General features: G+C 71.0%; 2 protein-coding genes across 4 annotated transcripts in view; both read left to right on the top strand.

The window, feature by feature from the left end:
* Window positions 1-886: 886 nt before the first annotated feature.
* DUSP23 (dual specificity phosphatase 23) lies at window positions 887-2,378 on the top strand. Of its 3 annotated transcripts, XM_035346433.1 has the most exons (4): window positions 887-897; window positions 1,302-1,655; window positions 1,919-2,100; window positions 2,206-2,378. In XM_035346433.1, the coding sequence occupies exons 2-4, from the start codon at window positions 1,392-1,394 to the stop codon at window positions 2,231-2,233; spliced, it is 474 nt and encodes a 157-aa protein (XP_035202324.1). In that variant the 5' UTR covers window positions 887-897; window positions 1,302-1,391; the 3' UTR covers window positions 2,234-2,378. The 3 variants fall into 3 exon arrangements, with proteins under 3 accessions (XP_035202324.1, XP_035202325.1, XP_035202323.1); XM_035346432.1 differs by lacking the exon at window positions 887-897 and having other exon boundaries at window positions 1,250-1,655; XM_035346434.1 differs by lacking the exons at window positions 887-897; window positions 2,206-2,378 and having other exon boundaries at window positions 1,249-1,655; window positions 1,919-2,104.
* A 2,188-nt stretch (window positions 2,379-4,566) lies between these two features.
* The window catches only part of IGSF9 (immunoglobulin superfamily member 9), a 13,046-nt gene continuing 3,797 nt past the window's right edge, over window positions 4,567-13,815 (top strand). The window contains 21 exon segments of the mRNA XM_035346439.1: window positions 4,567-4,882; window positions 5,110-5,295; window positions 7,798-7,950; window positions 8,235-8,386; window positions 8,536-8,653; window positions 8,748-8,889; window positions 9,094-9,239; window positions 9,315-9,457; window positions 9,536-9,676; window positions 9,770-9,886; window positions 10,198-10,348; window positions 10,490-10,613; window positions 10,700-10,875; window positions 10,993-11,243; window positions 11,352-11,436; window positions 11,794-11,964; window positions 12,153-12,198; window positions 12,504-13,053; window positions 13,055-13,495; window positions 13,497-13,591; window positions 13,712-13,811. Coding sequence (XP_035202330.1) covers window positions 4,825-4,882; window positions 5,110-5,295; window positions 7,798-7,950; window positions 8,235-8,386; window positions 8,536-8,653; window positions 8,748-8,889; window positions 9,094-9,239; window positions 9,315-9,457; window positions 9,536-9,676; window positions 9,770-9,886; window positions 10,198-10,348; window positions 10,490-10,613; window positions 10,700-10,875; window positions 10,993-11,243; window positions 11,352-11,436; window positions 11,794-11,964; window positions 12,153-12,198; window positions 12,504-13,053; window positions 13,055-13,495; window positions 13,497-13,591; window positions 13,712-13,811 — 3,546 coding nt within the window. The 5' untranslated portion in view covers window positions 4,567-4,824.

The raw sequence follows: 13,815 nt of genomic DNA, 5'->3' as shown, positions 1-13,815 counted from the left end.
GGGGGCAGGGGAGGAGCCCCCCCTTGTCCCACCCTGGGGACAACCCCAACACGTCCCCTCCGTGAGGCCGAATGAAGCAGGGCTGAGCTGGGGCTTCCCAACGCACGGGGGGCCACCAGGGCTGGGGACAAAGGGGAGGGGGGAGGGGGGGAGGACGGAGATGGCAGCTGGGTGGGGGCAAAGCACCGGGAGGGGACAACCGGGGGACAGCCCCGGTGCTGGGTACCCCCGGCTGGTGCAGCCCCCAGTGTCCCGGCATCACGGGGGATGCAGAAACGGCACAGCCCCGGTGTCCCGATGTCCCGGGGGGGGCAGCCCCGGTGTCCTGGTGTCCCGGGGGCTGCAGCTCCGGAGAATCCCCGGTGTCCCGGGGGCTGCAGCCTCGCATGCCGCCGTCCTGGGATTTCAGCCCCGGTGTCCCGGTGCCCCCGGGGAACGCAGCCCCGAGCCCCCGGACATTGCAGCCCCGGGACCCCGCCGTGTCCCGGTCCCCCCCCGGTCGGCTCAGCCCCGCTGCATCCCCGGGGCCCGGAGCTCGGCACCGCCGCCGCCTCCCGGTGCCTGCGCCGCTCAGTGCAGGCGCTGCCCGGGCCCCCGCTCCGCCGCCGAGCGGCCTCCCCGGTACGGCGGGGCCCTTTGGGGGGGGTCCCGGGGCCGCTCGGGAGGGGACCTGGCCGGGTCGGGGCCGGTGCGGGGCCCCCGGGTCGGAGCAGGCCGCAGGGCCGGGCCTGCTCGGGGGCGGCCTGCGGCGGGGGCGGGCCTGTGCGCGGCGGGACCCGGGCACGGTTGGGGCCGGGATAAGCAAGGGGGGGGGGGGATCCGGGGCGGCCGGGCCCGGGGGATTCGGGGGGACCCGGCCCGGGGATCTGGGGGGGGTGGAGGAGATTGGCCAGGGGGGTTTGGGGGGGGGGGGGGGGGGGCTGGCGGGGGGTTGGGGGCGCTCGGGCTGGGGGAGCAAAGAGGGGCTGGGGGGATCCCAGAGAGCCTCTGAGGAGCTTGGCTGGGGGTCCTGGGGGGGTCTGGGCTAGGGGTATTGGGGGCTTCTGGATGCTGGGGGTCCTAGGGAGCCTGGTCAGGGGCCAGGGGGCCGGGGGGGGCTGTCCTGGGATCTTGGGGTCTTTCTGGGGGTCCTAGTGGGCACAGCCCTGTGGCCCTGTGGTGCTGGGGGGGTCTTGTCTGGGGGGTCCTAGGGGGCACAGCCTGGGGGTCCTGGACCTGTGGTGCTGGGGGTCCATCCAGGGGATGCCAGGGGCACAGCCTGGGGGTCCCAACCCTGTGGTTCTGGGGGGTCCTGGCCGGAGGTCCCATGGTTTTGACCAGGATTCCCCATCCCAGCCCCAGCCCCAGAGCAAGTGGCAGCGCCAGCCCCCGGTGCCGCTCCCCGCAGGGCTATGGTGGAGCCCCCCAACTTCTCGTGGGTGGCCCAGGGGCGGCTGGCGGGGCTGGCCATGCCGCGGGAGCCGGGGCATTACCGGTTCCTGCTGGGCCAGGGCGTGAGGCACCTGGTGTCACTGTCGGAGCGGCCGCCTCCACACCACGGCTGCTGCCCCGCGGTGCAGCTCCACCGGATCCGCGTGCCCGACTTCAGCCCCCCGACGCCCGGGCAGATCCAGAGCTTCCTGCAGCTGGTGGAGGAGGCCAACGGGCGCGGGGAGGTACGGCCCCGGGGGGAGGGTGACACCAAGGGGGTGGCACTAGGAGGGAGGTGACACCGAGAGGGAGGTGATGCCAAGGGGGTGATGCTGTGCAGGTGTCACCGGCAATGGGGTGGTGATGCCAGGGTGAGTGACACCAAGAGGGAGGTGGCACCAAGAGGGAGGTGACACCAAGGTGGAGGTGACACCAAGGTGGAGGTGACACCAAGAGGGAGGTGACACCAAGAGGGAGGTGAGGCCCTCCTCACGGGTGCACTGGCCAGGCGGTGGCGGTGCACTGTATGCTGGGGCACGGCCGGACGGGCACCATGCTGGCCTGCTACCTGGTGAAGACGCAGAAGATGAGCGGCAGCGACGCCATCCGGGAGATCCGCAGGCTGCGGCCAGGCTCCATCGAGACACGGGAGCAGGAGCAAGCTGTGATCCACTTCCACCAGCGCTTCAGGTAGGAGCAGCCCCCCCGGGGGGGCTCCCTGTGCCGACGGGGTCACGGCAGGCACAGCTGCGGGGTCTGAGAGCCCAAACTAAACACGGATCTGCCTCGCCACAGCGCTGGAAAGGATACCGAGGAGGCGTGAGCAGGAGTTTGTCCCCGAGCAGCGTGTGCCGGACGGAGGTCGAAGGAGATGCTTGCTCTGATGTGCTGGGGGAACATTGCCCAGCCCTGCGGTGCCGCTGTCCATCCCGTTCCCCATTAAAGAACTTTCCCGTGGCTCCATTCCACCTCATGGTTTGAACGGAACCCCTGCTGCAACCAGGGACCCCCCAGGTACCGCCGCTCTGCAGTGACCTGGTGCCGTCCCCTAACGTGGCCACGGCACCAAACCTCCACCCCAGACCTCACCGCTCGGTACCCAACAGCCTCCTCAGGGCACCCCAGGACTGGGGACGCCTGCGGCTGCACCCTGAGGTGCTGCAGGGACCCCCGTCCTGAGTCTCAGCCTGCGAGCCCCGGAGCTGGTCGCTCGCCAAAGCGGCGATGCTGCGCGGAGGGCGGCAGCCACGTCAGCGCCCCAGGGCCGGCCCGGGACGTGGATGCTTAAACGGAAGCTTAGCTGGAATTTAGGCATCTCCGTCCAAAAGCCCAATCCTGAAAATCTCTTCTCAGCTGCTCCTAACCTTGGTGGCATTTAAATCCGAAGTGCGAGAAGCGTCACCGTCCCCATTCCTGCGCGCGTGGCACATGGCCGGGAGTGCCCGGCATGCTCCAGGTGCCAGCGCAGTGCCCGTGCCGCGGGCTGGGAGGGTTGTGGAGGGCTGTCACCTCCACCAGGCAGCCCCAGCGTCCCCAGACGTCGCTCTGAAACCCCAAAACGCCGTCATCGTCCCTCAGAAACGACACACGCGGGTGGTGGCTTGGGGTGTTTGGGGTGGGAGCCGGCAGATACAGGAAGAGGGTGGCCGTGGGGATGCGGCACCCCAAAGTGGTGCGGAACTGCTCTCGATGCCACCCAGCACCCCCGCTTGGGGACTCGGGGACTGTCCGTGTCCATCCCCCATGGGTGACACCATGGCCCTGGGGCTCTGCGGCACCACGTGAGGACAAGGGACATCTGGGGTCGCTCATCTGCCCTACCTCATCCCAGGACACGAGCGGCTGGGGGGGGGTGGGAGGCCCCGCGTGGAGGATTTGGGGACACGAAAGGGGACGGGGACGGGGCGGCGCGGTCCGGCCACGGCGCCTAAGCCCAGGGAGCCGCAGGACTCCCATGGGGCTGTGAGATGCAGGAAAGCAGCTTACCCGCAGAATTATTTGCTTTAACTCCTCTTACTTTAGCTCTGGCCTTAATAGTCTCCCGTGCGCCGGGGGCCGCGCCGGGCCGGGCCAAAAGGGGGGGACGGGAGGACCCCTGTCCCGGGGAGGGGGTCAGGAGAGGGGCTCAGCACCAATGTCCCTGACCAGGGGATGCCGTGCCACCGAGCGGGACCCGGCACGGCCACCGTTAGCCGGGCACCCCCGTGGGGCTGGGACTTGGGGGGTGTCCCCGCACCGGTGCCCCCAGCACCAGAGCCCCCGGGCTGGCGGGCGGCCCAGCTCCGGCTCAGCTCCACGGGCTGGGGACACGGCTCCGGTGGCCGTAGGGGACAGGGACAGGATGAGGATGGGATTAGAGGGGTGACGGCCGGGGTGGGAGAGGGCAGGGGGAGAGCCCCGAGGTGGGGACAGTCACGGGGGGTGGGCAGGGGTTGGTGGCGGTCACGGGTGTGCCATGGGGTGGCACGTGTGTGGGCTTCCCGTCACGGGGCTGTGCGCGGTGTGGTACGGCACGGCATGGCATGGCATGGCATGTCACCTGTGTCACCCACCAGTGTCACCCACCCATGTCAGACACCTGTGTCACCCACCTGTGTCACCCACCCATGTCACACACCTGTGTCACACACCTGTGTCCCACACCAGTGCCACCCACCCGTGTCATACACCTGTGTCACACACAAATGTCATATACCAGTGTCACATGTCCATGTCACCTACCTGTGTCACCCACCCATGTCCCACACCAGTGTCACCCACCACTGTCACCCACCTGTGTCACCCACCCGTGTCACCCGCCAGTGTCCCACACCAGTGTCACCCACACCCATGTCCCACACTGGTGTCCCACAGCCGTGTCACACACCGGTCACACACCAGTGTCCCACACCAGTGTCCCACACCTGTCTCACCCACCAGTGTCACCCACCAGTCACACACCCATGTCACACCCGTGTCACACACCCGTGTCTCCTCCGTACCCCCCCCATCCCCCCCAGAACTACACCTCCCAGCATCCCTCGCGGCTCCCCTCCCCGCCCCGCTATTGGCCACCGGCGGGAATACCCGTTGCCAAGGGAACAGCCAATCAGCAGCGCGGAGAGGCGGGGCTTGCCCGCGCCCCTCCCACCGCCGTGGCTTTGGCGGCGGCCGCCCGGTGGCGGCGGCGCGGGGCGCGGAGCGGAGCCGCGGGGTCCGGGGCGGGTATGAGGAGCCCCCAGCGCCCCCCGGCCGGGGCCAGAGCGCCGCGGGGAGCCCGGCCGAGCCCTCCCGAGCCCTCCCGAGCTGCGGCCCTGATCCCCCGGTTGAGCCCCGGTGGTACCCGGTAACCGGTCGCCGGTGCCCGGTGACCCTCCCGCTCGGCGGTCGCCTGTCCCCGCCGCCACCGGGAGCAGCGGGCCGGGGAGCTGGGCTATGCGGTGGTGGCTACGCGCGGCCTTCCTCAGCCTGCTCGCCGGCACCGAGGCCAAGGGTAAGGGGAGATGGGACCGGAACCGGGAAGAACCGGGACGGGACCGGGATGGGATGGAACGGACGGGACCGGGATGGGATGGGACGGGATGGACGGGACGGGATGGGACGGGATGGGATGTGATGGGATGGGACGGGAGGAGGGAGGCGTGGTGCTCCCGGTGCCACCGGTGCTCCCAGTGCAACCGGTGCTCCCGGTGCCACCGGTGTCCCCGGTGCCCCGTGCAGGCAGCGGGCCGAGCGGGGCCGTGGTGGGCCGCGTCGGGGACAGCGCGGTGCTGGGCTGCGACCTGCTGGGTGCCCGCCAGAGCCGCCCGCCGCTCTACGTCATCGAGTGGGTGCGCGTCGGCTTCGTCCTCCCCATCTTCATCAAGTTCGGCCTCTACTCGCCCCGCGTCGACCCCGAGTACCTCGGTAAGTGGCACCGGGAGAACCGGGCAGCGGGCACGCCGGGTACCGGACAGACCAAGCACTGGGCGGACCGGGCACCGGGCGTCCCGTTCGGGATGGATTCGCCGCCCCGCTCCCCTCGGCCGGGCCCCAGCGCGAGGCGGCCGCTGTCGGAGCGCATTAAGCACGGCGGCGGCGAGGCGCGGGGCTGGCCTCCGTCCCCCGCGGGTCACCGGCCCCGCTGAGGCGCCCCGGGGGTGGCTGCGGGCGCCCCGGGTGAGCCACGCTCAGGGAAAGGGATTTGGGTGAAGGCGCTCGGCAGCGGTGCCGGGATTTGGAGCCAAACGGGGCCGTGGCGTGGGAGGCTGCTCCTGCGGCTTCATGGGGTGCTTGGGGCCAAAAGGGAGGCCGGGGTTTGGGGGCTGGGCCCGGCCCCGACGCCTCTGGGATCGACGGGAGGGCAGGACCGTGGAGCAGGATTGTCCTGCATCCGACAGGATCTGGCCTCCGCGGCCGAAACTGCCCCAAAAAAATGTGCTGCAGGTGGAGCCTTGACGTGGGCAGGGGCGAGGAAGGAGCCGCCAGCACCGGGCAGGAGCAATTCTGGGGCGCACTGCGGCTGCACCCCACTGCCAGCACCTTCCTTGGTGGCTCCGTGCTGGCTTCGTGGGACCGGCGGTGCCACCAAACCCTCGGCACCTGCCTCCCGGAGGCCCCCCCGGCTCCCGTTACCTGCGGGAGCTCAGGTTTCCCCCCCGGGCTGGCAGCACAAAGGGCTCGGCCGCATCCTGCTGCGTGCTCCCCGCCTCCCGCCAGCCCTCAGCTTCGTCCCCGACGGTGCCGCCGGCGCCCCGGGGGGCTGCGCCCAGGCTCGGGGACCCCGTGGTGGGCACGGTGGGTGGGCGAGGGGGCTGCCGGTCATCACCGTGGCAGCTGGCCCTCGATCCTCCCAGGAGGGGGACACGGGGTCAGGCAAGGGGCCTCCAGGCTCAGCCTCACAGCCGAGAGCTCGGAGCAGGCAAAGCGGCTCAGGTGTCACCCAGGAAGCCCCTGCACCGCCACCTGTGTCACCCAGGCACTTTGGGGCACCTCAGGGACGAGGGTGGGCTGCGCCCCTGAAAGCCCCCTCGTGTCCCTGGGGGCCACGGGGCCGTTTCTCCCCCCTCCGCCGTCCCCGCTGCCATCAACTGGTGCCGGTGGTCCCCAGCCGCCGGGTCCCCTTTGTGTCCCTTTTGAATGGCGGTTGCCAGGCGCTGGGGGATGCCGGGGCCGGAGGGCAGCGGCGGTTTTGTTGTTTTTTCTTGGGTTTTGTTATCGGCCAGGCGCTGGGCGAGGAGGAGGAGGGGTTGGGGCCGGCACGGGGGGGATTAGGGGGAGGCTGGGGGCGTCCCCAGGGCTCTCGGAGCCCTGCCAAAGGGACCTTTGTTCAGCAGCCTGCTGGCCCCAGCGCTCCCGTCCCTCGCGCTGCTCCCGCGTCCCCGCTCATGCCCGAGGTTTGCTCGCGCCGCCGCTTGGTGCTGCGGGCTCAGGATGAGGCCGAAGGCGCCCGGCTACGTCCGTCAGCCCCCAGCCGTGGGGAGAAGCAGATCTGGGGGGGGGGGGGGGGAGCTGGAAGAAACTCAGGGTGCACGTGTCGCTGTGCTGCGTCCGCACAACGCGTCTCAGCGCAGATCCCGTCCCCAAACCGCCCTGCCCGACCAGCCTGCCGGGTCCTGCCGCTCCTCCTCCTCTTCCTCCTCCTCCTCCTCGCTGGGCTCGTCGGGCCGGGCACAGCACCCACGTGGGGACCTCTGGGGACCCCGAGCTCCGGCTGGAGCTGACGAGGGTTTTCCAGCAAAACTTTATTTGTGGGAAACCCCTGACGAAGAGGCTGCTCCTGGGCACCTCTGGGTGCTTGTCCCCACCGTGGCCCTGCCCCGCAGCGCGGTCCCAAAGGGGCCACCTCAGGTGACGGCACACACGGGGCTGAGCCTGGGGTGCAGCGGGGTCCGGGGGTGCCGAGGTGCTGAGTGCACCCCGGTGGTGCTGAGCCTAGTGCCCGCTGCGTGCCTGAGCCGATTACGGCTCTGATAATAGCCCGGGGGATTAGGGGGCTGCACTCGCTCTTGCTTGAGGTCCTTATCTTCCTCCTCCTCCTCCTCCTCATCGAAGGGGCTGGCTTGGGGTGAGCGCCCCGCCATCGGGCAGCCCCCCGGCGCCCCCAGAGCAGGCGAGGGGCTCATCCAGCCCGCACAGCACCACCGGGAGCAGGAAGGTGCGGGGGTGCCCGGTGTGGCCGGGGCTTAGCAGGGTTCCCGAGGGTGAGCTGGCCTGGGGGAGACCTCCAGGGGAGAGCCGAGATGAGGCTGTGGTTGCCAAAAGACACCAGGGAGGGGCTTGGGGGCCAGCTTGAGGGCTTTGGGGAAGCAGGGAGCCGTGCTCGGGGCACAGGGAGGTCCCTGCGTGGGCGAACGCTTTGTGGAGGTGGTGGCCCTGGGGCTGGGGACGTCCCCGAGCCGCCCGCGGCAAACGTTTCTGGCTCGGCAGGTCGCGTGCGGATCGAGGAAGGCGCCTCGCTGCGCATCGACCTGCTGCGCGCCGAGGACCAAGGCTGGTACGAGTGCCGCGTGCTCTTCCTCGACCGGCCCAGCGCCGACGCCGACTTCCAGAACGGCACCTGGATCCACCTCACCGTCAACGGTACGGATGGGAGCTGCGAGCCCAGGCTGCTGCCTGCTCTGCCCTGTGCCGCTCTCCCGGTGCTGAGCCCGGTCTGAGCGCTGGATTTGGGCTGGGTGGGCGGTCGTGGTGCGCCCCGTGCCCGCGCCTGCTCCACTTGGCTTTGTGGAGTGAGGACGGGGAGAGGATTTCATCGTCCCCCAGCGCAGGAGGAGCAGCCCCTTCCTGCTCCAGATCCCTCGATCGCGGGGCTGGGGCTGGATCCGCTCGTTCCCAGGACCGAGGGTCTGCGTTTGCCTTGGCAGCACCCCCCACCTTCCTGGAGACCCCCCCGGCCTTCGTGGAGGTGCGGGACCGGGAGGCGCTGAGCCTCACCTGCACGGCCATCGGCAACCCCCAGCCCGTCATCATCTGGAAGCGGAGCGACCTGGCCGTGCAGAGCGGGGACGCGGTGCAGGTGAGCACGGCGAAGCGCCGCTGTCCCCCGTGGGACTGGGGGGGGGGGGGGGCGAGTCTCAGGGGGCACAGAGACACGGCTCCGCCTGGCTGGAGAGCGAGCCCTGGCCATGGTGCCGAGAGCCTCGGTGGCCACCGGTGACGTTGCAGGTGAGGAACGGGACGCTGAGCATCGCCGTGGTGGAGCGAGCCAGCGCGGGCACCTACACCTGCCACGCTTCCAGCAAGGAGGGCACCATCACCCACACCACCCGCGTCCTCGTGCAAGGTAGGAGCGGGGCCGCTCGCCCAGCCCTGGCGGCGTCACGGGGTTCGTGGCTTTGTCCCCTGGCCCACACTCTCCCCTCCGCCCCACGCTGCAGGGCCGCCTGTCATCGTGGTGCCGCCGCAGAACGTCACCGTTAACATCTCTCAAGATGCCTTTCTGGCGTGCCAGGCCGAGGCGTACCCGGGGAACCTCACCTACACCTGGTTCCAGGGCAGCAGCAACGTCTTCCACCTCAGGTACGGCGGGGACGTGGTGCTGGGGGTGACACCGAGGTGGCCGCGGGCTCCTGGCAGCCGTCTCTCGTGGATGGAGGCGAGGGGACCTTGCTGAATCCCCCCCAGCCCACGTGCGGGTGCGGTGGGGCACGGTGCGTGCCAGAGAGCTTCACCCATCCCGGGTGCCTGCTGCGCCCTCACTCCCGCCCTCTGCTCCCCTCGCAGCCACCTCCAGGCACGGGTCCGCATCCTGGTGGACGGGAGCCTCCTGCTGCAGCGAGCCACCCCGGACGACACCGGCAAATACACCTGCGTCGCCAGCAACGGGCTCTGGAAGCCGCCTTCGGCCTCGGCCTTCGTCACGGTGCTGTGTAAGAGCCCTGGGGTGCCCCATCGGCCTCCGCAGGGTCCCCAGCACCTTCCCAGCACCCCACGTTTCCCCACAGATCCGGCGCAGGTGACCACCATGCTCCCGGAGACCCACCTGCCCAAGGGGATGCGGGGCGTGATCCGGTGCCCCACCAGAGCCAACCCCCCGCTGCTCTCGGTCAGCTGGACGCGGGACGGGCACCCGCTGGAGCTGGGCAAGGTACTGCCACTCGCCCTCCTCCCCCCCCCGCCTGCACCCCGCAGCCCCCCGACCTCACCCCCGCACCCTTCCTGCCAGCTCCCCGGCTGGTCGGCGCGACCCGACGGCTCCATCGTCATCGCCACGGGGAACGACGACGCGCTGGGGGTGTACACGTGCACCCCCTACAACAGCTACGGCACCGCCGGCGCCTCCCGGCCCACCCGGGTCCTGCTCAAGGTGGGGGCTGATGGGGGGGGGGGGGGACACCACTGTGACTCCGGCGTGCCGTGTCCCCGCCACCGTCCCCAGCACCGTGCGTGGCTCTTCCAGGACCCCCCCGCCTTCACCGTGCGCCCCAAGGAGGAATACTTCCAGGAGGTGGGCCGGGAGCTGGTCATCCCCTGCTCGGCTCACGGGGACCCCCCACCCACCATCACCTGGGGGAAGGTACGGAGCACACCGGGGAGAGCCCACCTGGGGAGGGGGCAACGTGGCTTTTTTCCTCCCAGGACATCATCGCGTGGGTAGCCCCCGGGTCCTCGTCCCCACAGGAAGCCCGGGGTCCCGCGGGAGGGGAGTTTTGCTCGTGTCGCCTTCGGTTCTGTAGGAAACGGGGGTAAAATCCTGCCCCTCTGTCTCCAAACCAGCCCTGGGGGGGATGGATCGAGGTCCTGCGAGGGTGTGGGGTCACTGCGGAGGCGGTGGGATGGGGACAGGGACAGGGATGTCACCACCGTCAGCGCGTCCCTGCCCCGCAGGTGGGCAGCGCAGGGCAGAGCGGAGCCCAGGTGGACGGGAACGGCAGCCTCGTCTTCCGCCCCCTCGTCAAGGAGCAGCACGGGCGCTGGGAGTGCACGGCCACCAACCCGGTGGCCAGCGTCAGCACCGCCACCTCCGTCCACGTGCTGGGTGAGTTGGGCGGGCGTCGCTCGTGGGTGCTGAGCCCCGCAGACTGGGGGGGTTGGGGTGGAAGGACTGGAAAGGCTCCTGGGTTTTGGTTATCCGAGCTGCCCCCGGTCCCACGCGGCTTCTCTCCTCCTTCGGCGCCAGGGACCAGTCCCCACGCCGTCACCAACGTCTCCGTGCTCCCGCTCCTGCTGGCGGCCAACATCTCCTGGGAGCCGGGCTTTGACGGGGGCTACTTCCAGAGGTTCAGCGTCTGGTACACGCCGCTGTGAGTCCCCCCGGGGGTGGCAGCGGGTGGCCCCCAGCCCCTCCGCGTCCCTCGGCCGTGGGCTCACGGCTCCCCCGTCCCCGCAGGGCGAAGCACCCGCCCCGCGCCCACCACGACTGGGTGTCGCTCTCGGTGCCGGCGGGGGCTCAGCACCTCTTGGTGGAGAACCTGCAGCCGGACACGAGCTACCAGTTCAGCATCCTGGCCCAGAACAAGCTGGGCAGCGGCCCCTTCAGCCAGATCGTCACCTCCGTGCCCAGGGGTAAGAGCACGGTGCCTCGTAGCCCCCCAAAACCCCCCCCCAAGCACGCGGGAAGCTCCTGGTTCCACCCTGCTCTCCCTCCCCAGCCACCCGTACCAGCGTCCCCTTTCTCCCCAGGCTTCCCAGTGACCACAGTGCCTCCGGAGCCGCCGGCCATGACCCTGCACGTCTTCCTGTCCCCGCCGCAGGCCCTGACCGCCAACGAGACGTCGCGCGGGGTCCTGCTGCGCTGGGAGCCCCCTGCCCAGCTCTCGGTGGCGCTGAGCGGCTACGCCCTGGAGCTGCGGCAGGACAAGGGAGCCTGGGAGGTGCTGGAGCGCTCCATCCCCGGCACGGAGAGCCAGGTGCTGGTGCCAGGGCTCATCAAGGTGCGGTGGTGCGTGGCCGGGACTTGGGGGGCGGGGGGGTCCCGCCGGGTGCTCCACGGGGACGCAGCGAGGAGGGGGTGAGGCTGACGGCGCCCCGCTTCCCCCCAGGACGCCTTCTATGAGTTCCGACTGGTGGCCTTCGCTGGCAGCTACATCAGCGACCCCAGCAACACGGTGAACGTCTCCACGGCAGGTAGGGGCTGGGCTGCGCCCGCCCGCTCTTCCAGCTCGGAGGCAGGAGCCAAGGGAGGGAGGAGTTTGCCCCAAATAAAATCCCCTTCTCGGGGCTGCAGCCCCAAAACTAGACCGGGGACCGCATCCTGCAAGGCAACCGCCCCGGGAGCGCTCGGCCCCGCGCACGCCTCTCGCATGGCTTCGGTTTTGGGTGGCAGGGGAGCCCTGCCCGGTGTCCCTGCTGCCAGCACCCTGGGGGGCAGGTCCCCCCGCAGCCCCCGAGGCTTTGCCATCCCCTCTGCGGTACCACCGAGGCGCTGGAGGCTGCTCTGAGGTGCTGAGCGGCTGCCTCAGCGCCGTCTCCCGTCCGGCGCAGGCATGGAGGTGTACCCGTCCCGCACCCAGCTCCCCGAGCTGCTGCCGCAGCCGGTGCTGGCCGGGGTCATCGGCGGGATCTGCTTCCTCAGCGTGGCCGTCATCTTCAGTACCGTGGCCGCCTGCATCATGAACCGCCGGCGCGCCGCGCGCATCCAGAAGCGAAGGCAAGGTAGGAGCCAGCCGCATCCTGCACCTCCCTGGGGGGCTCGAGCCGCAGGGAGGGGACGGGGCCAGGCAGGGCTGGGGGCTCTGGGGGGGGGTGCCGTGGGGGTGCCGCCATCTCCTCTCCTCTCGTCTCCTCCTCATCGCCATGCGTTGCTCGCCGTGTGATCCCCGTGTGTTCTCATGACCTTCCAGATCCACCGCTCGTCTTCTCCCCCAGCCAGAAGCTCCCTGCTCCGCAGTAAGTCGCGCCACGCCACGCTCCCCCCGCACCTCGCTGCGGGGGCCCCCCCCCCCCCCCCATCATCATCATCATCATCATCCATCCGCTGGCTTGGGGCAGGGACCGGGAGCAGGGCCGGGCTCGGGGCACCCATGGGTGCTCCGCTTTCCCCTCGGCCGGCTCGTGGCCAAAGCAAGCAGGGAGCAGCCGGAGCAGGGCATGGCACCACCCCCGGGAGCTGCCCAATGTGAGCCCCCCAATTACGGGGGGCGTCTGAACGAGCCAGTACGGGGATCCCGCAGCCCTTCCCCTCTTCCTTCCAGCCCTTCTCACGGCGCTGGTAGCCCGGCCGGCGCGGCCAAGCTGAAGCTGCAGCCGTCCCCCTGCCCCAGCCTGCGCCGGGCGCTGCTGTGGGGCGAAAAAGCCGGCACCAGCCTGGGGCTCAGCATCGCGGGGGCCGGATCCGGCTACGCCGTCTACGAGAGCCACGTCGGGGAGCACGTGCCCCTGGAGCGCATCCGCCGCGGCCCCGACGGCCGCTTCGTGGTGGAGACCGCCGAGACAGAGAGCGGCTTCACCCCCTCGCCCCAGGACCCCCCAACACCCAGGGGACCCCAACCGGAGGAGGAGAAGGAGCCCGTTTGGCACCAGGGGGTGGCATTACGGCCCCGGCCCCCCGGGGACCCCCCAGCACCATCCGGCCGCCGCCGGGGCCGCTATTTCGGCTACGGCAGCAGCAGCCCGGTGGCCGAAGCGGCCGCCCTGTGCATCGTCGACGTCAGCCCCGTGGCCTCCGCCGCCACTCTGCCTTACAGCCCCGGCCCCCCCAGCACCCGCTGGGACTCGCTGCCCCTCCAGGGCCCCCCCCCCGGCCACCGCCGCCAGCCCCCAGCATGCCGCGGCCCCCCCGGCCCAGAGCGGCATCCTGCAGTACCTGAGCCTGCCCTTCTTTAAGGAGATGTGCGTGGACGGCGACTGGCCCCCCCCCGAGGACCCGCCGCAGCCCCCCGCTGCCCCCCAGCACCCCGAGGGGGGGCTGGACTGCACGGACCCATGTGCCAAGGCCGCGGCCCCCCCTGCCGCCACCCTCCTCCAGCCCCCCAAGCTGCCGTTGGGCCCTGCCAAGGCCTCGCTGCCTGGCCCCCCAACCTGGCCGACCCCCCCAGAGCCGAACCACCGTGGCCCCCCCGGCTGCAGGACTGAAGCTGGGGACGTGCCCCCCCCGGAGAAGTTGCCGCGGGGCAGCTTGACCAGCCAGAGCAGTGGCCGGGGCAGCGCTTCCTTCCTGCGCCCCCCCTCCTTGGCACCATCCCTGGGGGGGGCCCGGTCCCGGTACCCCCCCAGGGGACGGGGGCAGCTGGCAGGAGGGCAAGGTGAGCACGGAGCCGGCCCCGAGCGGCGCGGGAAAGAGGTGAGGATGCGCTCCGGGGGGGCACTGGGGGGTGACAGCGGGGTGTCGAGGCATGGCATTGGGGTGGGGGGGGGGAGGCGGGGGGCGATGGGAAACCCCCCCTGACGCTTGTCCCCGCAGGAGGGACACCTCGGTGGATGAGAGCTACGAGTGGGACGCCGAGGTGGCGCTGGCCTCCGACCTCCTGGCCGCCCTGCAGCTGTACCGCGCCGCAGCCCCCCCCC

Source organism: Oxyura jamaicensis, chromosome 25 (genome assembly GCF_011077185.1).
Source record: "Oxyura jamaicensis isolate SHBP4307 breed ruddy duck chromosome 25, BPBGC_Ojam_1.0, whole genome shotgun sequence".
NCBI lineage: Eukaryota > Metazoa > Chordata > Aves > Anseriformes > Anatidae > Oxyura > Oxyura jamaicensis.
Note: the sequence above shows the minus strand (reverse complement) of the source record. Positions and strands in the feature narration are given on the sequence as shown.